Source organism: Megalobrama amblycephala, linkage group LG11, assembly GCF_018812025.1.
Source record: "Megalobrama amblycephala isolate DHTTF-2021 linkage group LG11, ASM1881202v1, whole genome shotgun sequence".
Classification (NCBI taxonomy): domain Eukaryota; kingdom Metazoa; phylum Chordata; class Actinopteri; order Cypriniformes; family Xenocyprididae; genus Megalobrama; species Megalobrama amblycephala.
Window position 1 is genome coordinate 40,733,946 of NC_063054.1, and position 27,681 is coordinate 40,761,626.

Genomic DNA, 27,681 nt, shown 5'->3' on the forward strand with positions numbered 1-27,681 from the left:
CTTTCTGACCCCAAATTTGTAAACAGTAGCATATAGTCTAAAAAAATCCACAATACAGCTTATTCTGGTCAAGAATCGCACGCTTAAACAGGAGGAGACGGTGTTGCTTTTGTGTTCGTCCTCTTCACGTACCCCTGGGATATTTGAGACGATCTCAAACGTGACTCCACAGCCGTGAATTGAGCTGCGGTGAGACATCCTCTTGAAGAGACTTTGAGCAAAACCCTGCAAGCCGGAAATCAGATCAATAAAAAAAAAAAGCACAAAAATAACATCATCAATTAAACACATTATCGTATTAACTGTCACACCTGTCGTCCGGTGAGGTTCACGCAGATGCGTTTGCGTAGGACCAACTGCATTTGTGCAGGATGACTGAGCAGAACGACGATGCGGATAGTGAGATAAACCCTCTGATCCTGCCCTGTTGCTCGATTTAGCTCAGGACTATTGTGAACGGTGCAGTCCCATGATGCCTCTGCCTTCACCTGTGAGAAGATAGATGACTGACATCACAAATCAAAACTTTAAAAGGTTTTTCAATTCACTCTGGATATTGTATCAAGATATGTATAGTTGTTCTCTTTTTTGATATTATGAGTGGTTGTTAGGGCATTGCTAAGGTGTTCTTAGTGTTTTTAACATGTGGCTGTGGTGTTGTGGATGGTTGCTAGGGAGTTGCTAGGGTGCTCTCAGTGTTTTTAATCACATTGCTGTGGTGTTCTGGATGGTTGCTAGGGAGTTGCTAAGGTGCTCTCAGTGTTATGTTGCTATTGTGTTCTAAATTGTACTAGGGAGTTTCTAGGGTGCTCTCTGTGTTTTGTTGATGTGCTGTTCTGAAAGGTCACTAGGGAGTTGCTAAAGTGCTCTCAGTGTTACGTTACTGTGGCGTTCTGGATGGTTGTTAGGGAGTCGCTAAGGAGTTCTTAGTGTTTTTATGTTGCTTTGGTGTTTTAAATAGTCACTAGGGAGTTGCTAAGGTGCTCTCATTGTTTTTATCATGTTGCTTTGGTGTTCTGGATGGTTGCTAGGGAGTTGCTAAGGTGCTCTCTGTGTTTTTATGTTGCTGTGATGTTCTGGATGGTTGCTAGGGAGTTGCTAAGGTGCTCTCTGTGTTTTTATGTTGCTGTGATGTTCTGGATGGTTGCTAAGGAGTTGTTAAGGTTCTCTCAGTGTTTATCATGTTGCTATGGTGTTCTGGATCGTCACTAGGGAGTTGCTAAGGTGCTCTCAGTGTTTTTATGTTGCTATAGTGTTCTAAATGTCACTAGGGAGTTACAAAGGTGCTCTTAGTGTTATGTTGCTGTGGTGTTCTAGATGGTTGCTAGGGAGTTGTTAGGGTTCTCAGTGTTTATCATGTTGCTATGGTGTTCTGGATCATCACTAGGGAGTTGCTAAGGTGCTCTCAGTGTTTTTATGTTTATATGGTGTACTGGCATTGCTAAGGTGTTCTTTATTATGATGATATGGTATTCTGGATGATCGTTAAGGAGTCTTTTTATCACGTTGCTATGGTGTTCTGGATGTTTTTTCTCTTTTATTGTTAATTTCCTTTTTCATTTGGAAATGCCCCAAATTATGTAAGAAATGGTTTTAAATATCAGACCTATTATGATTGGCTGTAATTTTGTGGTACATCAGTTTTGTTGAGGACAGAAACATGACTTGACAAAAGAAACTTGTGCAATATGGGATACCATGATGCAGAATATTCCTCACCTCATTCTCATGGTGTTTGACTATCTGTAAATCTATGAAATCATCTTTATCTTCTCTGTTCAGCACAGCATCCAGACCTCCAGCCAGAGGAGCAGACAGATGATCACAGAAGTCATCAGCTGTAGATGACAGGAAAAACCAACTCAGTGAAAAACAGTGGAGAAAAAGCTGATTATTTAAACTTCATACAACACAAATTTTGTCAGCTGAACCTGATGTGAAATATTTTACTCAACGTCCCTGTGAGATTTTAAGTTAATATTTCAGTAATTTAACATTCACATTCTCACAGCTCTCTGATGTCAGTTAATAGTCACATGACATCAGGGCTATTAACTAAAATGTTCTTAATAAAACTAAAATAAAATAATACAAATAAGAGACGAAAAACAATGTTAATGTTGGAAATGCTCCCTGGGCGACTAACTAAAATGTGTTTAAACTGAAGCACTAAAATTACTGGAAATAAATAAAATCTAAAAGTTAACAAAAAACCAGAAATAAAATACTTATTATAATACATATTAAATCAATATTATTAAATCAATATAAATAATACATAAATTTACACAAGCACATAAAAAAATTATTAAAACTTTTAAAATTAAAAATGAAAACTAAAAATTAAAATCAAATTCAAAAGATTAATAAATACAACAGTATATAAATAATACTAAAATAATACTGCATAACATGCATTCAACAAATTAAATTTCATCTTTTATTAATAACAGTTTTATTGTGCTTGTTTTATTTTAAAATTATTATTATTTTTTTTTTTTTTTACAGTTTTTATGATTTAATTTTTAGTGTTTCAGCTGCCAATAAAGAACATTTAATTGACATTGACTATACTAAGTGATATTTGTTATGTATTTTTATATATTAGATTGTGTTAGCTTAATCAACATGCTAACGTCAAACTCAACAATTGTGAGTCAGATGAGAAGCGTGTGGAGTTGCTCTCCATGTAGGGCACTACCTTAGAAGGGAGCGGCCTATGTAGGCAGTAAACATCCAAGCAGCACACTAGGATTTGGAACACATTAAATATTTACCGCTGAGGTCCAGGAAGATGACTGGGATGTGGGTCTCCATTCCAGGCACAGGAACCCTGCAGGAACAGGAACCAGATAGTGAAAATAAGGTTCATCACTAAATTGAATTAACCCTCAGCACAAAAAAAATTCCGATCAACCAATCAAGTTGTTTTAGAACTTGAATTTTAAGCCCGGGACACACCAAGATGATGTCAAAGAACTAGCGGCGACAAAAGCTGACTCTCATCAGCTGCGTCTCAGCCAATAAACTGCACTTGAACACACCATGTTGACATTGTCTTGGTGTGTCCCAGGATATGTTTAGTGCTATGATTGTTAGATAGGAATGATGTTCAATGGAAGAGCTGATGTGCATCTACCACTCCGCAGGGGCTCCTGGGATACCGCTGCCAGCAGAGGGCACCAGTACAGCGTTTCTCTCCTCCGTTAGTGTCAGACGGCACTCGAGCAGCTGGGACTCGCTCTCCACGTCCTCTTCTGACTTATCTACAAGAAAGGTCAGTCACTTTTCTCCCATTTTCACCAAAGATGTTCCCTGAATCTATTCCACAAGCTGAAACACATTTGATGGTGGATTCCTACCTTGCTTGCCAACAAGATTCTGGAGACGTTGGTCCAGATATTCTTGTCGTTCAGTTAGAGCCATGAGCCACTGGGCCCTCAGTCTCTCCAGATCAAACTCCTACATGCAGAAATCCCTCTGATATATTAATCACATAAAGCTATATCTACAGTGCTGTACTGTAAATCTCTTCTTCTCACCAAATGAACTACACAAACATTCAGAATATAGCCAGTCATCACAGACATAATTTACATATTTAAAAAAGACTAAAAATCATTACCTGATAACTGTCCACATCTTTATCTCCCACCTTCAGAAATAACATAGAAAAACTTTGAGTCACGATTCTGATGTTGAACAATCCAGATTCTGTTCTAAATAAGGAGGTGTGTGCCTGCAGTTAGTAATTTGCATAAGACACACCCAACCATCTCCATATTAGGGCTTTCCTTTTGCTCTCTAAAAATGAGAGCATACATGGTGAACTCAAGTAGAGTCAAGTGTGCAATTTTCAAAACCAGTTTTATATAGGCCTCAACTACACGTGACCAACTAAATAATTATGCAGAACTGATCATTTTGGTTACATATTAAGTATTAAACTATTAAAGTTGTAAACTATTTACTATATTATGAGAGGGATTGGTCACATGGCATCAGGGCTATTTTCATTAACTAAACTAAAACTATTTTAATTAACAAAAATGCTCTTAAAGCTGAAATAAAATAAAATGCAAATAAAAGATGAAAAACAAACTAAATGTTAGCAATGTTTCCTCTGCAACTAACTAAAATAAGTTTAAGTTCATGCACTAAAAATTACTAACTGGAAATAAATAAAAACTAAACAATATAATATAATATAATATAATATAATAAAAAATATTATTATATAATATCAAATAAATATCATATTAATAATATTAATAAATAATAAAATATAAAAATGACAAAATAACAAATTACTAAAACCAAAATTATATATATATATATATATATATATATATAGCTAAATCAAAATATTAATTAAAAAACAATCATATATAAATAATACTGAAATAAAACTGCATAACAGAATGGATCATTTTTTTATTACATATTAAGTATTAAACTATTAAATTAAATTATACAATATGATTTATTGTAGGGTAACTTAGTGTCACTCCATGTTAATAAAAATTACATCTAAAAATAATTTTAGTTTAATGCATTACATGTTGTTGAGGTTACCTGTGTCTGGTTTGATGTAAGTGGCTTGTTAGTGAATCAAGATTTATGTCTGAAAACATTTTGCACAAAGAAAAAACAGTAAAGATTAGTTTTTTCACCCTCTGATGGACCTCCACATTGCCGATGGAGACATTGAGCACAGACTCCGTGATCAGAGGCATGGTGCCGGAGTCCTGGACTGAACGCACCTCCACCTGAACACGCCTGGACTGACCCTGTCACACATTCATGAACTGCATCATAAGACACACTGCATCCAGGTCAGATTATCAATGAAATGATGCGTCAAGGTGAAGTTTTACACCTCGTACTATCATTAATATCCACACAGACCTGTTTAAGCTGAAAGATTCCTCCTGTGCACACGTCCTTAGCTGGCTGAACCTCCACCGGCACAAACTCTCCAGCATCGTTCAGCTCCAGGATCTGCACCCAGAGCTCCAGCCTGCGGGTCACTTCACTCCACCTGCACACAGAACAACGCAGAAGAGACCGTTTCATTTCCAAAGTGAGTCAGAGAGCATGGAAAATGGCCATGAAAAACGACCTGTTTTAGAATTATTATCTGATATGATCAAAATTTTTAACCATCATTTATCATTTAAAGGCATATCAGCATCAAAGTCTATATTCATGTCAAACTCAAGAGTAACAAAATTTAAAATATGCAAAATAACAATAATGTTTCAATTAATTTTATACATTCATTTAACAATATTATCTATACAAACAAATAAAACTAAGTGGCTAAATGTAAAGTAAAATTATAATTTTGTCAAACCTCTTAACCTAAAATATTAAGTACCCGTGATTTTAAGTCAAAATAATTTAACAAAACATTAAAGTTCACAGTTCTCTGATGTTGGTTAATGGTCACATGACATGCATTGTCACAATTATATTTATTAATATTTGACTAAAATATTTTATTAAGTGTTTTATTTTGACTTTTAAATAAAAAATATTTTTTAAATTATTTATTCCATTTTAATTTGACATTAAATTCCAGTTGATGATCACATGACATGTAGGTAAAAAAACAAAATATATTTATGTAGGTAAAAAAACAAAATATATTTATATTTGTTAATATTTTACTAAATTATTTTTGTGTTTTACTTTGAAGTATTTTATTTTGACTTTTTTAAATAAAGATTATAAAATGATTTATTTTACATTAATGTTGGTTCATAGTCACATGCAGGTAAACAAAGAAAATATTTTATCCATATTTATTAATAATTTACTAAATTATTTTAGCAAGTGTTTTATTTTGAAGTTGTTTATGCATGTTTTTTACTTTACATTTTTATCATATAATTATTCTTAGCTTTTCATCAACTTACGAACCCTAGTTTGAGAAACCCTGCGCTGTGTATCACGATCACCTGACCATTGACTAAATGTTTCTGCTGTCACAGAAATAATCTGTGATGCATATTGTGTTTCAGAAGTATTATAAAGGCTGGTGTACCTCTCTCTGAGAGAGCGAGTCTTCGCCTGAATCACTCCAAGGTCCCAGAGAGCCAGATTCCTGCGCGGGTTTGCCTGTTTGTGACCATAGACCTCAACAGCCACGGCTCCCTCCGTCAGAAACTCCAGGAAGTCTTCGGTTACGGTCACTTCCAGATTCTACAGATGCGGAAAGAGATGTATGATGACTAACACAGTTTTATACATAAAAGAAAAAACAAGAGAGAAACCAGACACATGTTTCACTGTAATGCTTTATTCGATGTGATAGAGCTCTTCAGGGATGAACTATTTTTGTATTGCTTTTAAAGTTTATGGCACAACCAACTCGGAAACTCAAGTTTCCCAGTAGTAAACATGACTTGAGAGGGCATTCATGTCCAATTTCCGACTGAGAAACCTATAATAAATTTGAAGACAGCATCATTTCTGCATCACTTGATGAGACTGAAATGAGAGTTTTAACCTTGCAGTTGTCAAACAACACCAGAGACTGTGGCTCTCTGCTGCTGGGAGTGGTCAGGCCGACCTCCGGAGCGATAAACACGGGTTCCTTCTGCTCCCAGAAATAATACTGACAGAACACGAAGTTCGAGAGGTGCTGAGGTAGTCCTGTCGCCTGCAACACCTTGATCTGGAAAGAGAAAATGTCCTACATTCAACTCCACTTTAGACTTTCATAATTAGTATTTTAATTCTGTGCATAATGAATGATTGCATGTTTGATTGGAGACTTCCTGTTTTAACTGACCATGCAGGTAAGTTTGCGTTCTTGCATCTCGCCGTCCGGACTGATGTCAGAGTCCCCGCCACCCGTTTCACGCTCCTCTAGTTCTCCACTCAGACGCTCGACTTCTACGTGAAGACGACCTGCCACCTAGAAACACACACAAAACCAATGGTAATAAATCACTTCCCTTGCAGTTTGTCAGGACTGTGATGACGATAACTTAAGACAAGACACTACCACCATTGTTTTTTATGCACATTTTGAGATTTTTGGCTATTTTGCTTCCATTACATGTCTACTTTTAGATTAGTGGAAAGAAAACATCAAAAAAAAAAAAAAAAAAAAACTATTTTAAGTGTTTTTTATTGCACATTATATGTTTGCATCTGTAGATTTCAATTACAAAACATGTATTTAAAGGCTGTGAGTTTGAGTCAGAAATCTCCACTTCAGCGGATTTACATACACCAAACTTTACAGTTTTATTCCTGTCTATATTCTGAAGGTCTTATATAACATTTGCATGATTTATGTAGCATTTTATTCCTTAAAACATTGTGCAAACTTTTTTTTCTTTCTGGCTATTGATAGTATTTTCAGATACATATAAAAAATTACATGTAAAACATTTTATTTTTTTATTCTATTCACCTGAGCTGTCTAAGGTATAAAATATAATATGAAAACAACAGCCGTTTCTAAACAAAGTATCAACATCAAAATGAATCTGTTTTGTTCATACCTCCCCCTTCTGGTTGATGATGGGTACTGCGTACTGCAGCTTGACATCATACAGCAGACAGGACAGGAAGACGTTCGCCACACCGATCAGACTGTGATTCTCCTGCTCGTCGAAGAACGGATCGGCACGCTTGAAGTAGGAACGCATGACCTGAGGACAGACAAGGATGAGATGAACACATTTAAGTATACTTCATTTATGAATATTTATGTATATCTCCATTAAAACACAACATACATTCACCAACATGGATGAAAGAAAAATTATAGTTATTTTCACATTGTTGTGAGATAGAATGGGTAGTTTATTTTACTAGTTCTTTTATAATTTTACTTTCAATACTTTTTATAGCCTGATATTAATTGTGATACTTAATGGAATATTTGTATTGAATATGCAGTGGGTACGGAAAGTCTTCAGACCCCCTTAAATTTTTCACTCTTTGTTATATTGCAGCCATTTGCTAAAATCATTTAAGTTCATTTTTTTTCCTCATTAATGTACACACAGCACCCCATATTGACAGAAAAACACAGAATTGTTGACATTTTTGCAGATTTATTATAAAAGAAAAACTGAAATATCACATGATCCTAAGTATTCAGACCCTTTGCTGTGACACTCATATATTTAACTCAGCTGCTGTCCATTTCTTCTGATCATCCTTGAGATGGTTCTACACCTTCATTTGAGTCCAGCTGTGTTTGATTATACTGATTGGACTTGATTAGGAAAGCCACACACCTGTCTATATAAGACCTTACAGCTCACAGTGCATGTCAGAGCAAATGAGAATCATGAGGTCAAAGGAACTGCCTGAAGAGCTCAGAGACAGAATTGTGGCTAGGCACAGATCTGGCCAAGGTTACAAAAAAATTTCTGCTGCACTTAAGGTTCCTAAGAGCACAGTGGCCTCCATAATCCTTAAATGGAAGACGTTTGGGATGACCAGAACCCTTCCTAGAGCTGGCCGTCCGGCCAAACTGAGCTATCGGGGGAGAAGAGCCTTGGTGAGAGAGGTAAAGAAGATCCCAAAGATCACTGTGGCTGAGCTCCAGAGATGCAGTCGGGAGATGGGAGAAAGTTGTAGGAAGTCAACCATCACTGCAGCCCTCCACCAGTCGGGGCTTTATGGCAGACTGGCCCGACGGAAGCCTCTCCTCAGTGCAAAACACATGAAAGCCCACATGGTGTTTGCCAAGATGGTGAGAAATAAGATTCTCTGGTCTGATGAGACCACGATAGAACTTTTTGGCCTTAATTCTAAGCGGTATGTGTGGAGAAAGCCAGGCACTGCTCATCACCTGTCCAATACAGTCCCAACAGTGAAGCATGGTGGTGGCAGCATCATCCTGTGGGGGTGTTTTTCAGCTGCAGGGACAGGACGACTGGTTGCAATCGAGGCAAAGATGAATGCGGCCAAGTACAGGGATATCCTGGACGAAAACCTTCTCCAGAGTGCTCAGGACCTCAGACTGGGCCGAAGGTTTACCTTCCAACAACACAATGACCCTAAGCACACAGCTAAAATAACGAAGGAGTGGCTTCACAACAACTCCGTGACTGTTCTTGAATGGCCCAGCCAGAGCCCTGACTTAAACCCAATTGAGCATCTCTGGAGAGACCTAAAAATGGCTGTCCACCAACGCTTACCATCCAACCTGACAGAACTGGAGAGGATCTGCAAGGAGGAATGGCAGAGGATCCCCAAATCCAGGTGTGAAAAACTTGTTGCATCTTTCCCAAAAAGACTCATGGCTGTATTAGATCAAAAGGGTGCTTCTACTAAATACTGAGCAAAGGGTCTGAATACTTAGGACCATGTGATATTTCAGTTTTTCTTTTTTAATAAATCTGCAAAAATGTCAACAATTCTGTGTTTTTCTGTCAATATGGGGTGCTGTGTGTACATTAATGAGGAAAAAAATTATTTTAGCAAATGGCTGCAATATAACAAAGAGTGAAAAATTTAAGGGGGTCTGAATACTTTCCGTACCCACTGTATATGTATGTGTGTGTATATTAGTCACTACAATTATTGTTGCTGCAATAAAAATGTGTACCAAGGTAAATTATGATAAATGTACAGTAGCTGCATTAAAGTTCTCATGTGATTTGACATACAGGATTGTCCTCGTCGTAGTCTTTCCACTCCTGGTAGAGCTCTCTCATGTCCACCAGCCGGTTCTCCATCTTCTCCATGGCCCAGATCTGCTTCCCTTTGCCCTTCCTCCTCACCTCCACCGCCGGCTCGCTCAGAACCGTGTCCCGCTGCAGGAAGGAGAACATGAAAGCTGCACTTTCACCCTAACTCAGAATTCAACTAGGTAATTTATTAGTGTATAATAGTAATGGAAAGACCAAATAATTTCCCTAGGATGGTTGTTTAAGTGAAGCACTTTCTACGCCTTTTTTTAGTGAATTTCCATGACTGTTCATGTTTATAAAGACTAAACTCAACAAAAACTAATTCTATCTGATAAAATATGTTTCAGAAGTGTCTGTCCTGACCTTGCGGTTGGCGTTGAGGTTGGCAGCAGGTATCTGCAGTGTAACTTTATATTCTGTTTTCTTGTTGAGCTCTTCAGAGATGAATCCAGCCTCCTGCACCAGCAGATTGGCCTTCACGATCTGTTCTCTGAGCTTGCGCAGCGTTCGGTTCATCAAAGCCTCCCTGAGACCACATGAAACATGAGATGTGGCACACATATCAAAACATATCAAATACTTCTGTGGTTTCGAATGCAAGTCAAAATGCATTGAGGTGAAGTTTTGGCTCTCACCTCTCCTCGCTCCACTGGCGCAGTCGGCTCTGAGAGGAGACCGAGCTCACGTTGAGACTCTCGCTGCTTCGGTGGTGCTGCGGATGAGAGCCCTGCGTCTGCAGCTCCGACGACAGACGTTTGCGCAGCTGCTGCAGCTCCTGCTCGTACATCAGCCGTTGACGCTCCAGAGCCGAACGCTTCTCCTCCTCATGTCTGCGCTCCAGAGAATGAAGCACTGACTGCATCGGGTCTGAGAAACATTTCATAGATAAAGGGCAAAAAGTATTAAAAGAAATACTTCATTACTTTAATATCAACAGAGGGTCTCAAAGGGTTTCTTAAAGGATTGTAATAGTTATAGCAGCACAGAATCACCCTTTAAAGCAGCTTATATTGATTGTAATAGTCAGTCTGTCACATGACGTGTCCCTCACCGTTGTGTCCCAGAGCTTTCATCATGACTTCTGTCTGTGCAGACTCAAAACTGAAGCTGGTGTCATTGGAGCCGTGACTGAGACGGTCTAGATCCACATCTAGACACTCAGGGTGAAGACCAGCCTTCATCATAGACCCTTCCTCATCCTCCACGCCAACACGATACGCGTTAGACACGCTGATCCTGAGAAACGCAAAGAGAAGAACGACACAGGTTTTGGTAAATTTAAGAAGAGGACACATAAAATGAGTCTTTGAGATTATAATCAGCCAGAGTTTTCATTCTGAAACACAAGTAAAGGCAGAACCCGTACTTGACGTGAGTGTGAATGTGTCTCACTGACCTGAAGAAGTGGTTGTTTCCCCACAGGATTCGATCCCCATGATGCAGCTGGACAGGAGATGAGATAACAGCTCCATTCACACACGTGCTGCACACAGAGACACGATATATGATTTATCACATGTACACATGTATTCTTACTATCACTTGCAAATAAGCAGAGACAGACTGATGCATATTAATATGTAACATTACAATCAATATTATAACAATGTTATAACATATACACACTACCACTCAAAAGTTTGGGATCGGTAAGATTTTTAATGTTTTTAAAAGAAGTTTTGTCTGCTCACCAAGGGTGCATTTACTTAATTAAAAATACAGTAAAAACAGTAATATTGTGAAATATTATTACAATTTAAAATAACTGTTTTCTATTTGAAAATATTTTAAAATGTAATTTATTCTTGTGTTGGCAAATCGTTAATCCAGTCTTCAGTATCACATGATCCTTCAGAAATCATTCTAATGTGTCAATTTGCTGCTCAAGAAACATTTATTGTTCACAATTGTACAAAATATTTGTGTACAATATTTTTTTTCAGGATTCTTTGATGAATAGAAAGTTCAAAAGAACAGAATTTATTTGAAATCTAATCTTTTGTAACATTATAAATGTCTTTACTGTCACTTTTGATTGATTTAATGCATCCTTGCTGAATAAAATTATTCGTTTCTTTAATTTCTTTTAAAATGTTACAGAAGCTTTGTATTTTAGATAAATGCTGTTCTTTTGAACTTTCTTTTCATCAGGGAATCCTGAAAAAAAAGTACACAACTGTTTTCAACATTGATAATAATAACAAATATTTCTTGAGAAACTAATCATCATATTAGAATGATTTCTGAAGGATCATGTGACACTGAAGACTGGAGTAATGATGCTGAAAATTCAGCTTTGATCACAGGAATAAATTACTTTGTGAAATATATTCAAATAGAAAACAGTCATTTTAAATTGTAATAATTTTTCACAATATTACTGTTTTTACTGTATTTTTAATTAAATAAATGTAGCCTTGGTGAGCAGACAAAACTTCTTTTAAAAACATTAAATTACATTTTCTTTTGAATTATGTTATGCATTATGTCAATGTATTTTTGTAAATTGAGTAAATTGTGCAAACAAATGATCAATTAATTTCAGCTTTTGTAGTTAATTTTGGGTATTATATATTTTTTAAATTTTAATTTTAAAAGTTTTAGTCATTTTGTTTTTTCTTCCATATACATTTGTTTTTATACAAGTTTTAGTTTTATTTAATTCAGTTTTAGTTATTTTAGTACTATATACAATACAAGTTAAACTAAATGAAAATATGAAATGATGCTTTTTTTCAACCATTTTTCAACCAATTTTATTTCAAGTAATGAACATTTTTTTTTGTTTGTTTTTTTATGGCTTTAGTTTAATTTTAAACATGGTTTAACGTTAGACATATATACCAAACCCCGTGTGTATGTGTGAGTGATTACCGAGCGTTTCTCTTCGGGGTGAGCGTGACTCCCAACTCTACTTTGATGTCTATGACACAATGCTCCGGCTGAATCGCCAAACCACACAACTGAATGTCCTGAGAGTCCGCAGATCCCACACGAGTGTGTTCCTGTACATAAACACACACACATAAATGCAGTACAACCCTTCAAACTTCACCAAAACATGTAGAATTAACAATTTGAATCAATAATTTATACATGCATATACGTGTGAGAATTGTTTTATAAAAAAAAAAAAAATTCAAGCTGAGAAGGTAGCACTAATTTTCATTCATTCGTGTCTGTACCTTTAAGTAATACACCAGCAGCTCATTGAGGGCGGGGTCTGCGTTCAGATTGACCAGGAAGCATTTTTCATCAATGACTCTGATCCCAGACGACTGCAGAGAAATTCCCAAACTTTCCAGCTGCTTCTGTCGCTCCTAAAGAACCAAACATACTCAATTCAGAAGACGGAAGCCATTGTGAACGCGTGTTTTGCAGACCCTGAGGGGTTTTCTCTTTTCTTTAAATGCAAAAGAACCCACAAAAACCTCCATTGCCCACAATTATTACAAAATGATCAACAATAATACACTGTAAAAATGATTTTTCAAAGTTGTAAGAAAAAAACAAAGATTATTGGAATATAAATACTATCTTTCCATTTCAAAATTTCATGCATATTTAAAACATGTTGCCTGCCATTTCTTTGTATTATTTGTGAAATATACTAGCAATTTCTGAGTGAAAATTGTAATTGTTTACAATTACAAAAAAAAAATAAAAAAATTAAAGAGTTAGTTAGTTCACCCAAAAATGAAAATTATCATGCCGTTCCACACCCATTCGTTAATCTTTGGAACACAAATTAAGATATTTTTGATGAAATCCGATGGCTCAGTGAGGCCTGCATAGCCAACAATGACATTTCCTCTCTCAAGATCCATTAATGTACTAAAAACATATTTAAATCGGTTCATGTGAGTACAGTGGTTCAATATTAATATTATAAAGCCACGAGAATATTTTTGGTACGCCAAAAAAACAAAATAACGACTTATTTAGTGATGGCCGATTTCAAAACACTGCTTCAGGAAGATTTTGAGCGTTATGAATCTTTTGTGTCAAATCATGTCGAAATAAGTCATTATTTTATTTTTTTTTTGCGCACCAAAAATATTCTCATTGCTCTATAATATTAATATTGAACCACTGTACTCACATGAACCGATGTAAATATGTTTTTAGTACATTAATGGATCTTGAGAGAGGAAATGTCATTGCTCCCTATGCAGGCCTCACGGAGCCATAGGATTTCAACAAAAATATCTTAATTTGTGTTCTGAAGATTTACGAAAGTCTTACGGGTGTGGAACGGCATGAGAGTGAGTAATAAATGACATTATTTTCATGTTTGGGTGAACTAACCCTTTATAAAATGATTACAATCCACATCCATCAAAACATTACAAGAGAGACACTGGCTTGTCTGCGAGTCACTGTTGTCTCTGCCATCTCTGATGTAATCAGCCTGGTTTTCTTAAATTAGCTCTGTTTTGGACTGGTTGTTTGAATGCATTCGATTACTGGATAACTGGACTGAAAACTTGCCCAAAGTTTAGAGACTTAAAATGATCTCATCACAAACAGAGAAGCGAAATCGCATTAAAGAGTTAGAATAGAAATTTCAGTGTGATCTCAGATGCACATTCACCAGCTTGTGTGTTTAATACCTGTGCGATCTCCTCCGTCTTCCTGAGTTTCTCCTCCCAGCTCACCATCATCTCCTGGATCAGCTTCTCAGACTCCTCTAGTCTCTCTTTGAGCTCAGGAGCTTTCATTGACTTTACACACACAGAAAAAAACACACTGCTGAACATGCTAGAGGTCAAAGTTCATCTCATACACACAGCAGAGAGTTGTTAGTGTGCAGTACCTCAGCCTCGGTCAGCTGGCTGCGCAGTTTCTCCACCTCTTCTCTCAGCTCTCTGATGATTCTGGCGTTTGGATCTTCGTTAACCACAGCGTGATTAATGATGTTTTTGGCCCGGTCGGCGTACCGTAGTGTGGACAGAGTCTCGTCGTAGTTGTCGGCCGCCGGACTCACTGTGGCAACCATAGCTGTACGACTGTTGCCTCCTAAACTGTCCTGACATGCAAAAAAAGAGGAAATTACATCAGAGAGTTGTGATGAAACCAAGCCAAATCTATGGCATCTTTTCTTTTTTCTTTTTTTTAGCAAATAACAACCGTTATTATTACAATTTTATGGTGATTTTTTTTTTTTTTTTGGTACTTTTTGTATTTTAAAAGTGCTGCATGGCTAAACTTCTTTAAAAATTCTCCTTTTGTGTTTCAAAGAAATAACAACAGCATACAGGCAGTGAAAAAATAATGACAAAATCTTCATTTTGAGCCAATCTACTCTTTGAAGACTAATAATTAGATTTTTAAAATGTGTGTAGTGTTAAAATAACACTTATCGTCACCTTTAGTAACCATGTGAGCACTGAGTCTCTGTAAGGAACAAATTTACTCTTGTTTTTTCCTGCGCCCTGCTCCGCCAATGCCGAAATCACCAGTCCAAGAGTTGTGAGAGACCTGAACACACACATTATCACAAGAATACACTTGAATGTGTGAATGATGGTGTGAAACCTGAAAATTTTAAGGTATTATTTAAAAAAAGGAAAAAAAAAGAAATTAAATTAAAATTAAAAATAATTTAAATATATGCTTGCTTTAACTGTTATTTACTCAATTCACACACACACACACAAAAACATTTCTTACACTGTTAATTTGCCAATGCAGTGTCTAAATAGCCAAATATCAGACGATTAATCTAATGAATTAACGTGAGTGGTTTGGGTAAACCCTATGTTATGAGGAAAACAGCTTATAAATCACACTAAGTGATGCTCTTTGAAAATGTCGAAATTCAGAAAGTTTTCTGTGTTAGGGGATAGAAGTTTGTACAGCATAATCATTATGTCTATGGAAAGTCCCCATAAAACATGGAAACCCAACACGTGCATGTGTGTGTGCGTGTGTGTGTCTAACCTGTTAATGTTGCTGCCTTCTTTGAGTCTTTCTCCTCCAGCTCCGGTTTTATCTGCTCTTTCACTGCCGGCCAGATCCACCAGACTGAGTTTACTCACCTTCTCTCCACTCGTCTGAAATAAACATTTCAATCTATCACAATAATGCAGCCAACAGATCTGTCTTTTCATAGTCATTTTCAAAGTCATAGTTTTTGTTATTTTTGGACCAAAATGTATTTTCGATGCTTCAAAAACTTCTAACTAACCCACTGATGTCACATGGACTACTTTGATGATGTTTTTATTACCTTTCTGGACATGGACAGTCTACCATACATACATTTTCAATGGAGGGACAGAAAGCTCTCGGACTAAATCTAAAATATCTTAAACTGTGTTCTGAAGATGAACGGAGGGTGAGTCATTAATGACATCACTTTCATTTTTGGGTGAACTAACCCTTTAAATCGACACGAAATGAAAGTCGCAACCGAATTTACTACCATATTGTGATGTATTTCCAAATGAAATGACTATTTAAAAAAATAATTACAATAAGGCCTGTAACATGCATTAGGAAAATAAATAGGGCCAAATTTGATTTCATGCTGACTTTAAAGAGTTATTTTAGTATACTATTATAGATTTTTCTTTTTTAAATTTAAAGTTGTCGTCATTTTATTGTGTTTTTGTCATGTTTACTAGTTTACTAGTAGTTACATTTGCTCGCATTATTTGACTGACAGACGGCAACGGTTGGAGTTAAAAATCATCATTTGTGTTCTACTGAAGAAACAAAGTCACCTACATCTTGGATGCCCTAGGGGTAAGCAGATAAACATCAAATTTTCATTTTTGGGTGAACTATCCCTTTAAATTTATTTTCTTTCAAATAATGAAAGTTTTTTTATGGTTTTAGTTAACTTTAAAGCTGCAGTGTGTGATTTCTGCAATACTAGTTAAACCAAACTGAATTGCAAAAATAAATCGATTTTTTTATATTTTCAGAGGAAAATGTGAGTGATGCAAACATTTCTTTAGAAAATGTAAATGTATAACTATTTGCTCCATTTCAGTTAATGCCTCTAGTGGTGCTAGAATTACACACTTCACCTTTCATTAAAAGGGTTTAAAGGTGCAGTAAGCGATTTCTGAGAAACACTGTTGATATTTGAAACAAACACCAGCGCAGCAGCTCCAGACAAACAACGACACTCATTATTTCATGGTTCTGTGAAACAGCAAAACCAATGTAACTCACATATGGAGCAGAAACAACTCAACCTCAGTGTCCGTTTTTAGGCCTCCCCCAGCTTCTGTCTCTCCAGAGCTGGAAAGCTTTTCTAATATTAACGCGGGTCCTAAAGCTCTTGCTTGATCATAACACTTCTTTTTACAGTGATATTCCTCTGACCTTTTTTCTCTTGTGTAATGTTTCTCAGCCATCTCTCTTTCTTCAAATCTCCCTCATGCTCACTCTGTCTCTCCTCCCCCATCATGAATGAACACGCCTCTTACTGCTGATTGGCTACAAGTGTGTTGTGGTGCTCGATCCGATCCACTTTCAACAGCATTTGTCAGAAATCACTTACTGCACCTTTAATTTGATATCAGAGATCTGCGTCTCACCCCAGTCTTCAGGTCTCTGAGCGTGTGTGTTAGAACGATGTTGAAGACGGCGTGTGATCGGCTGCTCTCCTCGTTCATGTTTGTGGCCGCCACGGTACGGGATTTATTCCCCTCCGACATCAGAGACTCGATGTCCTGAAAAACAAAAGAAAAGGTCATTCACAAACATACTGCTTTAGCACTGAGAGCATTAGACTGGAAATTCACAAAGGTGTCGGAAGAACCTTGTAACTGGTCACAGCGAGACGGGACAGACCGTCTACATACGGCCCCAACACATTATGCTCCCGGACCCTCAACGCCTGCCGGCTCCTGAGAGAAACAAGAGAGGAACATCCCAGCAGTGTTTCATAAGAGCCAACAATATATGCAGTACACAATGCAAAATTTAATTTGAGCACATTAACAATTGTCATTTTAAAATTTCATGATTTTTACAGGATTTTCTTGAATGCTGGAGGCCTGATAGCAGGAAAAAAAGAAGGCCTTAAAGGGTTACTTCACTGCTGGAAAAATGGGCTTTCAATAAAACTTGGCTGCCTATGTAGTAGAAAGGCGAAACAAATCGAAATCTGTGCCACTTGACTAAACAAAACAGAAAAAAAGGGCTGTTGTCCTCCTTTTAACCAAATAGGAAAACTTCAACACCCATAATTCACTGGCCTTGTTGCCATCCAAGGCCACACCCAGTCTGCTCCTATTGGATAGGCTTGACCATAGTCAAATAGCACCCTGCTTTAGTAGGAAATACTTCTTTGCAAACTTTTAGTCATAATCGTGTCAAATTGTATTGTTCCCGGGTGCAAAAATACAAACAGTAAAAGTTTCGGTTTCGGTTTCCAGTGAAGGATCCAGCGTGTTTTAGGCGGCGGCTAAAGCCTTCAAAGCATTGTAAATACGGAGAGAATGCAGTGATGGAAAATCTGAAAAACCTCCGTGTTTGCAGTCAACATTTCAAACTGGATGACCGTGAACATGACCATGAACAGAGTGTTTTAGGGCAAAAGGAGGGGAAAAAACTGAAAGATGCTGCCATTTCAACAGTTAAAGAGTTAGTTCACCCAAAAATGAAAATTCAGATTTAAAATTCACATCCTTAAGACCTTCGTTCATCTTCGGAACACAAATAAAGATCTTTTTGATGAAGTCTGAGAGATTTCTTCCCCTCCATAGAGATCCAACACATTATAAATTTCAAGCCCCAGAAAGGTAGTAAAGACATCATTAAAGTAATCCATGTGACTCCAGTGGTTTAACCTCAATATTATTAAGCAACACGAGTTCTTTGTTTGCACAAAAAAAAAAAAATATATATATATTATATATATATATAATTTCCCACTTTATTTACAATATAAAAAACAAAAAAATGATTTACAGACGCGAATAAGGCATTAAGTGCGAGTGATTTATGTTAAGTCAATGCAAAGACACGATAGACATCCTGCTGCACGACTGGTAAATTGTAAAAAACGCTCTTTACTCAATTTGAGCTTTATATATATACACATATTGAGACTACAAGCTACCTAAAGCCAGCAAATTGAGCTTATTTGCCATATCTTACAACTACTTTCCTACTGACGAGTTGATGAATTTGTGTCTGTTTTTAAGTGAAAGCAAGTTCTGAAATGAAGCAAGTAAACTCAAAATGTTCAAGCGTCCAACTATGCGCGAATAGCCCGATTTATTCACGCAAGTCGCGTCTGGTGTGAATGCCCCAGTACTCTTGTGAACACGGGTTGCAGATCAATATTTTCGTAAGTAAATAGGTAAATTATGTTGTTTCAAAGATCCTAATTTGTGTTCCGAAGATGAACGAAGGTCTTACGGGTCTGGAACGACACGTGGGTGAGTAATTAATGACAGAATTTTCATTTTTGGGTGAACTAACCCTTTAATTTGGAAGAGGAACAGGGAGCACCTCGAGCCCAACCCCCTGAAGCAATACGGCGTTAGGGTCCCTTTTGCAGCAAGTCCTTTCACTCGGCAGCCATCTTTAAAATGCCTCTCAGGAAACTATTTCAATCATACAAGAGTAGCTCCTATCTCTTTGAATGGGGAAACAGCTGTTTAGCAAGCTTACGATTAAATTTCATATTTGAAATCACCAATTAAATCTGACAACAACTGTCTCATAAATTTTGTCTGAACACTCAAATCATGACAAAAAAAATACATTTTTCAGGGTGAGCAAGCCAGTGTGCATGTGCAAAAAAGTCAAAAGTCCGCAGGATGACGCGTTATGCTGACAAAAAAAGCAAAAAAAAAAAAAGGAATTTCTCTGCCCAGGTAACAGAGAAAGAGTAAACACTGTTCATTTACACATACTACTGACATTGTAACAATGCAAAGCAGGTTGAAAATCGGTGAACTCACAATTTAACTGGAAAGTGATGTGCATGTATTTGTTCATCCTCACCCTTTGGGATCTAGAAGGTCTCGCACCTTCTCGTTGTAGATCTCCATGTATGAGACCTCCACGGTGAAGCTCTCGCCCTCCCTCTGCTCCTGTACGGTGCGCTCAAACAGAGAGCTGCACAGACGCGGGGTCAGACCCGGCTGCTCGGCCGTTCCCATCATCGTGTACGACTTTCCTGAGCCTGCAGCCAATCAAGGTAAAGAGAGAACAGCGTGAACCAATCAGAAATCAGGTTTTTGCTTAACCCTATAAACAAATTTCTAAGGCCTTTAAATTATCAACATGATCATAACTTATACTAAATGCCATCTGTCATACTATTTTAGCATGTAAAGGCCTTTTAGTATACTTGTAAAAAAAAGTCCACCTTTTGCTGTGAAATCTTTACTGATTTTAATAAAGTAAATGTAAGAATAACTTTTATATTGCTAGTAATATTTCAAGATGAACACTTACTGGACTGAAGCAACTTAGGTTGATAATCCATACATTGTTTTTCATTCATGTTAAAATGTGAGTATTAAATATGATCCATCAGGCTTTTAAGGAAGTTTTATCAGTTCATCTCTCAATCATCATTGTATTCATTTCATTATGCTTTGATCATAAAACTAAGCATTTATATATCATCTTACCAAGACATTTTATTGGGAAATTTTTTATGATTTCATGCAAGTATACTGTTTTTGCCCATATAAATATCTGCATCAAACTGCACAATTTTGCTCAGTTTGGGCCTTTTTCTCCTGACTAATATTTAATACGTCAGGCTTTATAGGGTTAAAATTTGTTTTATTGTTCCGGTTTTATTGTTTTGTTTAATGCACAGCAAGTACAGCAGATACAAGTAAAAAACAAATAAGTAGGCCTGCTTAAACCTTTCATGGAGACCGATAATACTTTTTGCATAGATAGCTTTCCTAACAGTACCGGTTTGCCCATATGCAAATATACAGGCGTTGTATCCTAGAAAAGCGCTGTCCAGAAGACTCACTCCAAGACACTGAAACACCACATCCTGACCTACAGGTTAGAAATGACAAAATATAAATAAGCATGTATTGCAATTGAGAGTGGCATCATGAATCAGTAAATCAATTTAAAATACTGCAGAAACGTTCAATACAAGTTTATCAAACGCCTTAAAGTTTATTGTCCCGTTTACTTCCATTGCAAGTGTGTTTTTGTAACTGCGATTTTTCTTTTTAACTGAAAAATTTGTAAATGAACATTTATTTAACATAAATGCAGCAACTGCTTCTAGAGCTTAGGTTGTCTTGAGCCCTAAACATTTCTTTTAGAGCTGATAAACCACAGATGAACAGCAGATTTGATAAAGCAGTTTTACAGGTTTGTCTATTCTTCAGAAAAGTTCACAAGGAAACATGCAGGGAATATTGATGTCTGTAAGAGTTTCTATTGTCATCATAAATGATTCATATCACTGCAGTATAAACAGATTAAAGAGTTTCCATAATGGGGATAGTCATCATCAGTGAAATGAATTATTTTTATTATCAACAGACCTGCAAACTTGGCCGCTTCAGCCTCATCAATAGACCAGAAGCAATAATCATATGCAAAAACCTGAAACGAGACATTGCAAATGTCTAAAGACCGTGTAACAAGTGCATGTCAACACAAGTAATGACTTTACAAACCAACTTTTCTGTCATGCACATAATTCATGGTATAGTGAGTGACCTAAAGCTTTTCATTTCACACATAAAGCTTTTTATTTCACATTAATATAATGCAGAAATGACAAATGAGAACTCACCTTTGGTTTGTTCCTGTATTCACAAAAGGACAGAAGCAAAAACAACAACAAAAAACATTAATATTAGATATGCATCACATTCACTCAATAGAAAATACAAATAAAGAATCAATGAGTCGTTTCTCTTTTGAAAGAAATGAATACTTTTGAAATAAAGGTTGTAAATAAAATAGTACCATTTTAGACGAAAATACTACTTCAGTCTTTCTACTTCAATATTTCACATTTAATTAAATGTGTTACTTGCTGTTTCTTTGTAATTATTTATGTGTCAAATTTACTAGCAATTTCAGATTGAAAATGGTTAAATCCTACAGCAAATTTTGTCTACAGTAGTGCTGAAAAATTGTGGTGTTTTAAAATATCTCTCTACTTATGTTTTCACAGGCCACATTCCCACTGTTTTTAACAAATTCAATGACTATAAAATAATAATATTATGATTTATTATTATAAAAAAATAAATAAAAGTAAGAAATATATTTTAATTACAGTATTATACTTTAAAAAAAAAATCAAGTAATAAATTTAATTTTACTATAAAATTACAATAATAATATTTAATTTCTTCATTTTCAATGAGGTTTTTTTTTTTTTTTTTTTTTTGTGGTTGGGGTCAAAGAAAGTAGTCTACCTGTAATATGAAGCTTTACCTGTAAATATGACGATACATTTCTAGCTCTGACTGATTTTAAATTATAATTTTGGCCACCCCTGAAATGGGTCATACCATTAACATGTCCTGAGCAGTTGAACTCAAAAATAAATAAAACTAGGGACATACATTTATTGCATGAGCAAAGAACTTGATGTGTTTAAAATGCATATACACAGTTCAGTTGAATGATAACATTTGCTCTCTTTAAAGGATTAGTTCACTTTCAAATGAAAATTAGCCCAAGCTTTACTTCAGAAGTCCTTTATTAACCCCCCGGAGCCGTGTGGAGTACGTTTATGATGGATGGATGTTGATGAAAGCACTTTCTTCAGCTCATACTTGTTAATTCTCGTTCACTGCCATTATAAAGCTCGAATGTGTCAGGATATTTATTAAAATATCTCTGATTGTGTTCATCAGAAAGAAGAAAGTCATATACACCTAGGATGGCTTGAGGGCGAGTAAAGCTTGGGCTAATTTTTATTTGAAAGTGAACTAATCCTTTAAGCACAGCATGTAATTTTCACCACTAGAGGTCACTTATTCAAAACAATAACAAAGGCGCAGCTTGATGACGCTGTGAAGGAGCAGGGAATGATGGGAGTTATCGTCTTCACCTCCACTGCTAATGGAAATCATTCCGACAGGACTCAAAAATTATGTTCATATATGAGGTAATGAAATAAAGTTTTATAACCGCTACATTTGATCACATGATTTTATTTCATTCTAATGAATTAGCTGCAAGTAACGTAATGTTTAATGCAAGATTACAACTCATACGTGTCACTTTATTTGTAAAATTAAAATGTGTTCAAAACAATCACACTAAAAGTACATTTGAACACCCACAGCATTTGCAAAAACTTACTATTAGTAGGTGTGTGTGTGTGTGTGTGTGTGTGTGTGCCCCCAACTCTAAGACCTCCCTGAAGGCCATTGTGTAATTCACACCCTGATTATGTGCAATCTGAGGACAAGCTGAACCATGTGTGAGAATTACACAATGAAATCATCCTCTTTGAATCTCAAGTTTTACTTTAATTAAAAACCACCCTGATATAATTTACATGACAAGCAGTATCTGCATAAGTATGCTGTCTCTACTTGTGCTTCATTATGAAAACACAAATTTGCTGCGAGGGATTATTATGGAATTTGAGTAAACTGTCTTGCATGAGCCTGTAAAACCTGTTTGCACGCCAACACTGCAAACTGCTGCAAGTTACGGCAGAGGTGGTTCAGCAGTCTGAAACATGACTGGATCGCTTAGAAACAGAGAAAAGTTGGACTTGACTGAGGAGATTCAGGTGACCTGGAAGACAGCCAGATCTCTGGGAAAGGCTCGTGGAGAAAACAGACACACCCTTTGTAAAGAGACCAGGAGAAGGAGTGGAAGAGGAGACATGGAGTGACTGACTGGCACAGGTTGTCTGGTCTTTATATACCAGCTTGATGCATGATGACAGACGACCAACACAAAAACCGTGAGCTGATTTCAGTTGAAGGACAGACAAACCGCTGGATCAGTGACTGTGATATGAAACACTGATGACTGACGAAGGCTCTGCTCCAAAACCAACAAACTCCTCTTTGTGTTAATGGAGCAAACATATGCATGGACCAAAACATCAGGCCATCATTCAGTAAATAAAAATCTGGTCTCAACTGACTTATCTGGTTTAATAAACGTAAAATAATAATGTATGTACATTAATAACAAAAAAATAATTAAAGAGCAAAACTGTTTAAAAACCAATGAAAATGCAGCAACATTAAAGATAATACAGTTTTTAATGTACTTTTATTATATTGGCTGGATAACTACTCATCAAGCACCAAGAAACCATCCACCTTAGCAGCACCCTAGCAACCACTCAGAAGACCTTACACAAACCCATTGTAACACTTTAGTAACCCCCAAGAAAACCTTAGCAACTACCTTGAAACCTCTGAGAACAACACTAGGCAAAATTCTATAGCATAATTCCCTCGAAAACACACAGAGCACCTTAGCAACACTCTAGCAACCACCCTGGTCACATTGATACCCACATAATGCCCTAGAAACCACCCAAAACACTTCAGCAACTGCCTAGCAACCACCCAGAACACCTTGACAACAACATAAGTCTCAGGAAAACGGCAGAATACCTTAGCAACTGCTTAGAAACACCCTAGCAACCACCCAGAACACACTAATAACCACATAATAATCTAGAAACCACCCAGAACACCTTGACAACCACATAATTCCCAAGAAAACACCCAGAATATCTTTGCAACTGCTTAGAAACACCCTAGCAACCGCCCAGAACACATTGAGAACCACATAATACCCTAGAAAAGTTGTAAATAAAATAGTATCATTTTAGACGAAAATACTACTTCAGTCTTTCTACTTCAATATTTCACATTTAATTAAATGTGTTACTTGCTGTTTCTTTGTAATTATTTATGTGTCAAATTTACTAGCAATTTCAGATTGAAAATGGTTAAATCCTACAGCAAATTGTGTCTATAGTAGTGCTGAAAAAATGTGGTTTTAAAATATCTCTCTACTTATGTTTTCACAGGCCACATTCCCACTGTTTTTAACCAATTCAATGACTATAAAATAATAGTATTATGATTTTGTAATAATAATATTTTGTAATAATAACTGTTTTTAACCAATTCAATGACTATAAAATAATAGTATTATGAAACCACCCAGAACACTTTAGCAACTACCTAGCAACCACCCAGAAGAACACCTTGACAACCACATAATTCCCAAAAAAAACACCCAGAATACCTTAGCAACTGCTTAGAAACACCCTAGCAACCACCCAGAACACACTGATAACCACATAATAATCTAGAAACCACCCAGAACACCTTGACAACCACATAATTCCCAAGAAAACACCCAGAATATCTTTGCACCTGCTTAGACACACCCTAGCAACCACCCAGAACACACTGACAACCATTTAATGCCCTAGAAACCACTGAGAACACCTTAGCAACTGCCTAACAACCAATTAGAACACGCTAATAATCATGTAATGAAACACACAGAATACCTTAGCAACTGCTTAGAAACACCCAAGCAACCACCCAGAACACACTGAGAACCACATAATAATCTAGAAACCACCCAGAACACCTTGACAACCACAAGTCCCAAGAAACCACAGAGAATACCTTAGCAACTGCTTAGAAACACCCTAGCAACCACCCAGAACACACTGATAACCACATAATAATCTATAAACCACCCAGAACACCTTGACAACCACATAATTCCCAAGAAAACACCCAGAATATCTTTGCAACTGTTTAGAAACACCCTAGCAACCGCCCAGAACACATTGAGAACCACATAATACCCTAGAAACCACCCAGAAGAACACCTTGACAACAACATAATTCCCATAAAAACACCCAGAATACCTTAGCAACTGCTTAGAAACACCCTAGCAACCACCCAGAACACACTGATAACCACATAATAATCTAGAAACCACCCAGAACACCTTGACAACCACATAATTCCCAAGAAAACACCCAGAATATCTTTGCACCTGCTTAGACACACCCTAGCAACCACCCAAAACACACTGACAACCATTTAATGCCCTAGAAACCACTGAGAACACCTTAGCAACTGCCTAACAACCAATTAGAACACGCTAATAATCATGTAATGAAACACACAGAATACCTTAGCAACTGCTTAGAAACACCCAAGCAACCACCCAGAACAAACTGAGAACCACATAATAATCTAGAAACCACCCAGAACACTTTAGCAACCACCCAGAACACCTCGACAACCACAAGTCCCAAGAAACCACAGAGAATACCTTAGCAACTGCCTAGAAACACCCTAGCAACCACCCAGAACACACTGACAACCACTTAATGCCCTATAATCCACTGAGAACACATTAGCAACTGCTTAACAACCAATTAGAACACACTAATAATCATGTAATGCCCTACAAACCACCCAGAAAAATCTGACAGCGACACAACTCACACCGTAGGTCACATGGCAGTGACAACATTATTCATACTACACACATTTCACACTATACGTAACATACTTTTTTAGCAGTCATGAAGCAAGTTTCAAAGCAAATGTAGTACCTGCTATACACTAGTATAATTTCTGACCCACCTTAACAATCACATAACACCCTAGAAACCACTCAGAAAATCTTAGCAACTGCATTGCAACACCACAGCAACCACCAAGAACACCTTGACAACCACATTAATGCCCTAGAATCCACCCAGGACATCTTAACATTCACTTATATAACCTTCTAGCAAGCACTCTGACAACTTTAGAAACTCCTGAGGAAGGAAGACTTCAAGACTTTTTTGTTGTTGTAAACCTCAAGTTAAGACTCAAGTTAAGATTCAAAGTTTCCTTTTCCAAAAAATGCCTAGTATTCATAGAAAGTTACTAAGATATCATTTGCAAAGCTGTGTGTTGCTTGGCAAATCGACGCACATGAAGAGCTTTGTTTTTCACACAATCTGAAACATTGTTTTTAAGTTGCCTAAAAAGACTCAATGAGACATGAGTAATTTAGCTTCTTGAGGTTTTTCTCGAGTATCCAGGGTTACCTTTGACCTGCCAATGAACCTTCACTCGTTTCTATGGACACTGAAGGTCAGAGGAGAGAAGGAATGTAGAGACAGAAAGAAAATGTCAACGAGAGACAGACAGAATCAGACCGAAACAGGAAGTCTGATCTGCTATATAGAGATTCTCTGTTTCTGTACTACTTTACTAAGTGATCAGACTCATGATTTCACCTAGCAACTAGAAATTACCCAGAACACCCTAGCACTGTGATGGCCAGTTTTGCACAGGCAACTCGCATGTTCTTCAGATCTAGTCAATATTACTTTAATTGTTTCAGGCTTGTCAAGACTTAAAGGATTCGTCCACTTTTAAATAAAATTTTCCTGATAATTTACTCACCCCCATGTCATCCAAGATGTTCATGTCTTTCTTTCTTCAGTCGAAAAGAAATTAAGGTTTTTGATGAAAACATTCCAGGATTATTCTCCTTATAGTGGACTTCAATGGCCTCCAAACGGTTGAAGGTCAAAATGACAGTTTCAGTGCAGCTTCAAAGAGCTTTAAACGATACCAGACGAGGAATAAGAGTCTTTTCTAGAGAAACGATCGGTCATTTTCGGAAAAAAATACAACTGTACATGCTTTATAAACACAAATGATCGTCTTGCATGTGCTTCCGCTTTTCATATTCTTCAAAAAAGTTATGCTGTGTGTCCTACGACTTCCCTTTTCAACTTATGGAAAAAAACTAAAGTTTATGAATGCACTCAAAGAAGTTTTCATAAAGTAAACAAAGTTTTACCTGTTCATGGAGAGTGCAACTGCTCGTTATGTAGCTGTGTGTGTCATTCCGACAGTGATCATGTGGAATCGATACAGATTAAACTAAACTGGCACTGCGTTCGTTCTGTAAGTAGAATAGGGAAGGTGTAGGACATTCAGCATAAGCTTTTGAAGAATATGGAAAGCGGAAACACGTGCAAGGCGATATTTTGTGTTTATAAAGCATATACAG

The 27,681-nt window shown here is 36.8% G+C and overlaps 1 protein-coding gene across 4 annotated transcripts in view; it reads right to left on the bottom strand.

Moving 5' to 3' along the window:
• The window catches only part of kif13bb (kinesin family member 13Bb), a 37,815-nt gene that overhangs the window by 8,491 nt on the left and 1,643 nt on the right, over positions 1-27,681 (bottom strand). For 3 of the 4 annotated variants that reach the window (XM_048208041.1, XM_048208038.1, XM_048208039.1), the window contains 30 exons: positions 21,424-21,436; positions 21,170-21,230; positions 20,574-20,666; positions 19,644-19,824; positions 17,446-17,533; positions 17,222-17,356; positions 15,612-15,724; positions 15,038-15,149; positions 14,485-14,697; positions 14,282-14,392; positions 12,854-12,988; positions 12,543-12,673; positions 11,065-11,151; positions 10,720-10,904; positions 10,304-10,535; positions 10,032-10,194; positions 9,645-9,791; positions 7,521-7,670; positions 6,800-6,925; positions 6,515-6,682; positions 6,050-6,207; positions 4,909-5,041; positions 4,674-4,790; positions 3,626-3,655; positions 3,363-3,462; positions 3,140-3,266; positions 2,778-2,833; positions 1,720-1,838; positions 312-506; positions 133-225 (listed from right to left, as the gene is read on the bottom strand). In XM_048208041.1, the coding sequence (XP_048063998.1) occupies positions 133-225; positions 312-506; positions 1,720-1,838; positions 2,778-2,833; positions 3,140-3,266; positions 3,363-3,462; positions 3,626-3,655; positions 4,674-4,790; positions 4,909-5,041; positions 6,050-6,207; positions 6,515-6,682; positions 6,800-6,925; positions 7,521-7,670; positions 9,645-9,791; positions 10,032-10,194; positions 10,304-10,535; positions 10,720-10,904; positions 11,065-11,151; positions 12,543-12,673; positions 12,854-12,988; positions 14,282-14,392; positions 14,485-14,697; positions 15,038-15,149; positions 15,612-15,724; positions 17,222-17,356; positions 17,446-17,533; positions 19,644-19,824; positions 20,574-20,666; positions 21,170-21,230; positions 21,424-21,436 (3,772 nt within the window). The remainder of the gene's footprint in view (positions 1-132; positions 226-311; positions 507-1,719; positions 1,839-2,777; positions 2,834-3,139; positions 3,267-3,362; positions 3,463-3,625; positions 3,656-4,673; positions 4,791-4,908; positions 5,042-6,049; positions 6,208-6,514; positions 6,683-6,799; positions 6,926-7,520; positions 7,671-9,644; positions 9,792-10,031; positions 10,195-10,303; positions 10,536-10,719; positions 10,905-11,064; positions 11,152-12,542; positions 12,674-12,853; positions 12,989-14,281; positions 14,393-14,484; positions 14,698-15,037; positions 15,150-15,611; positions 15,725-17,221; positions 17,357-17,445; positions 17,534-19,643; positions 19,825-20,573; positions 20,667-21,169; positions 21,231-21,423; positions 21,437-27,681) is intronic. The other variant, XM_048208040.1, reaches the window with a different exon arrangement.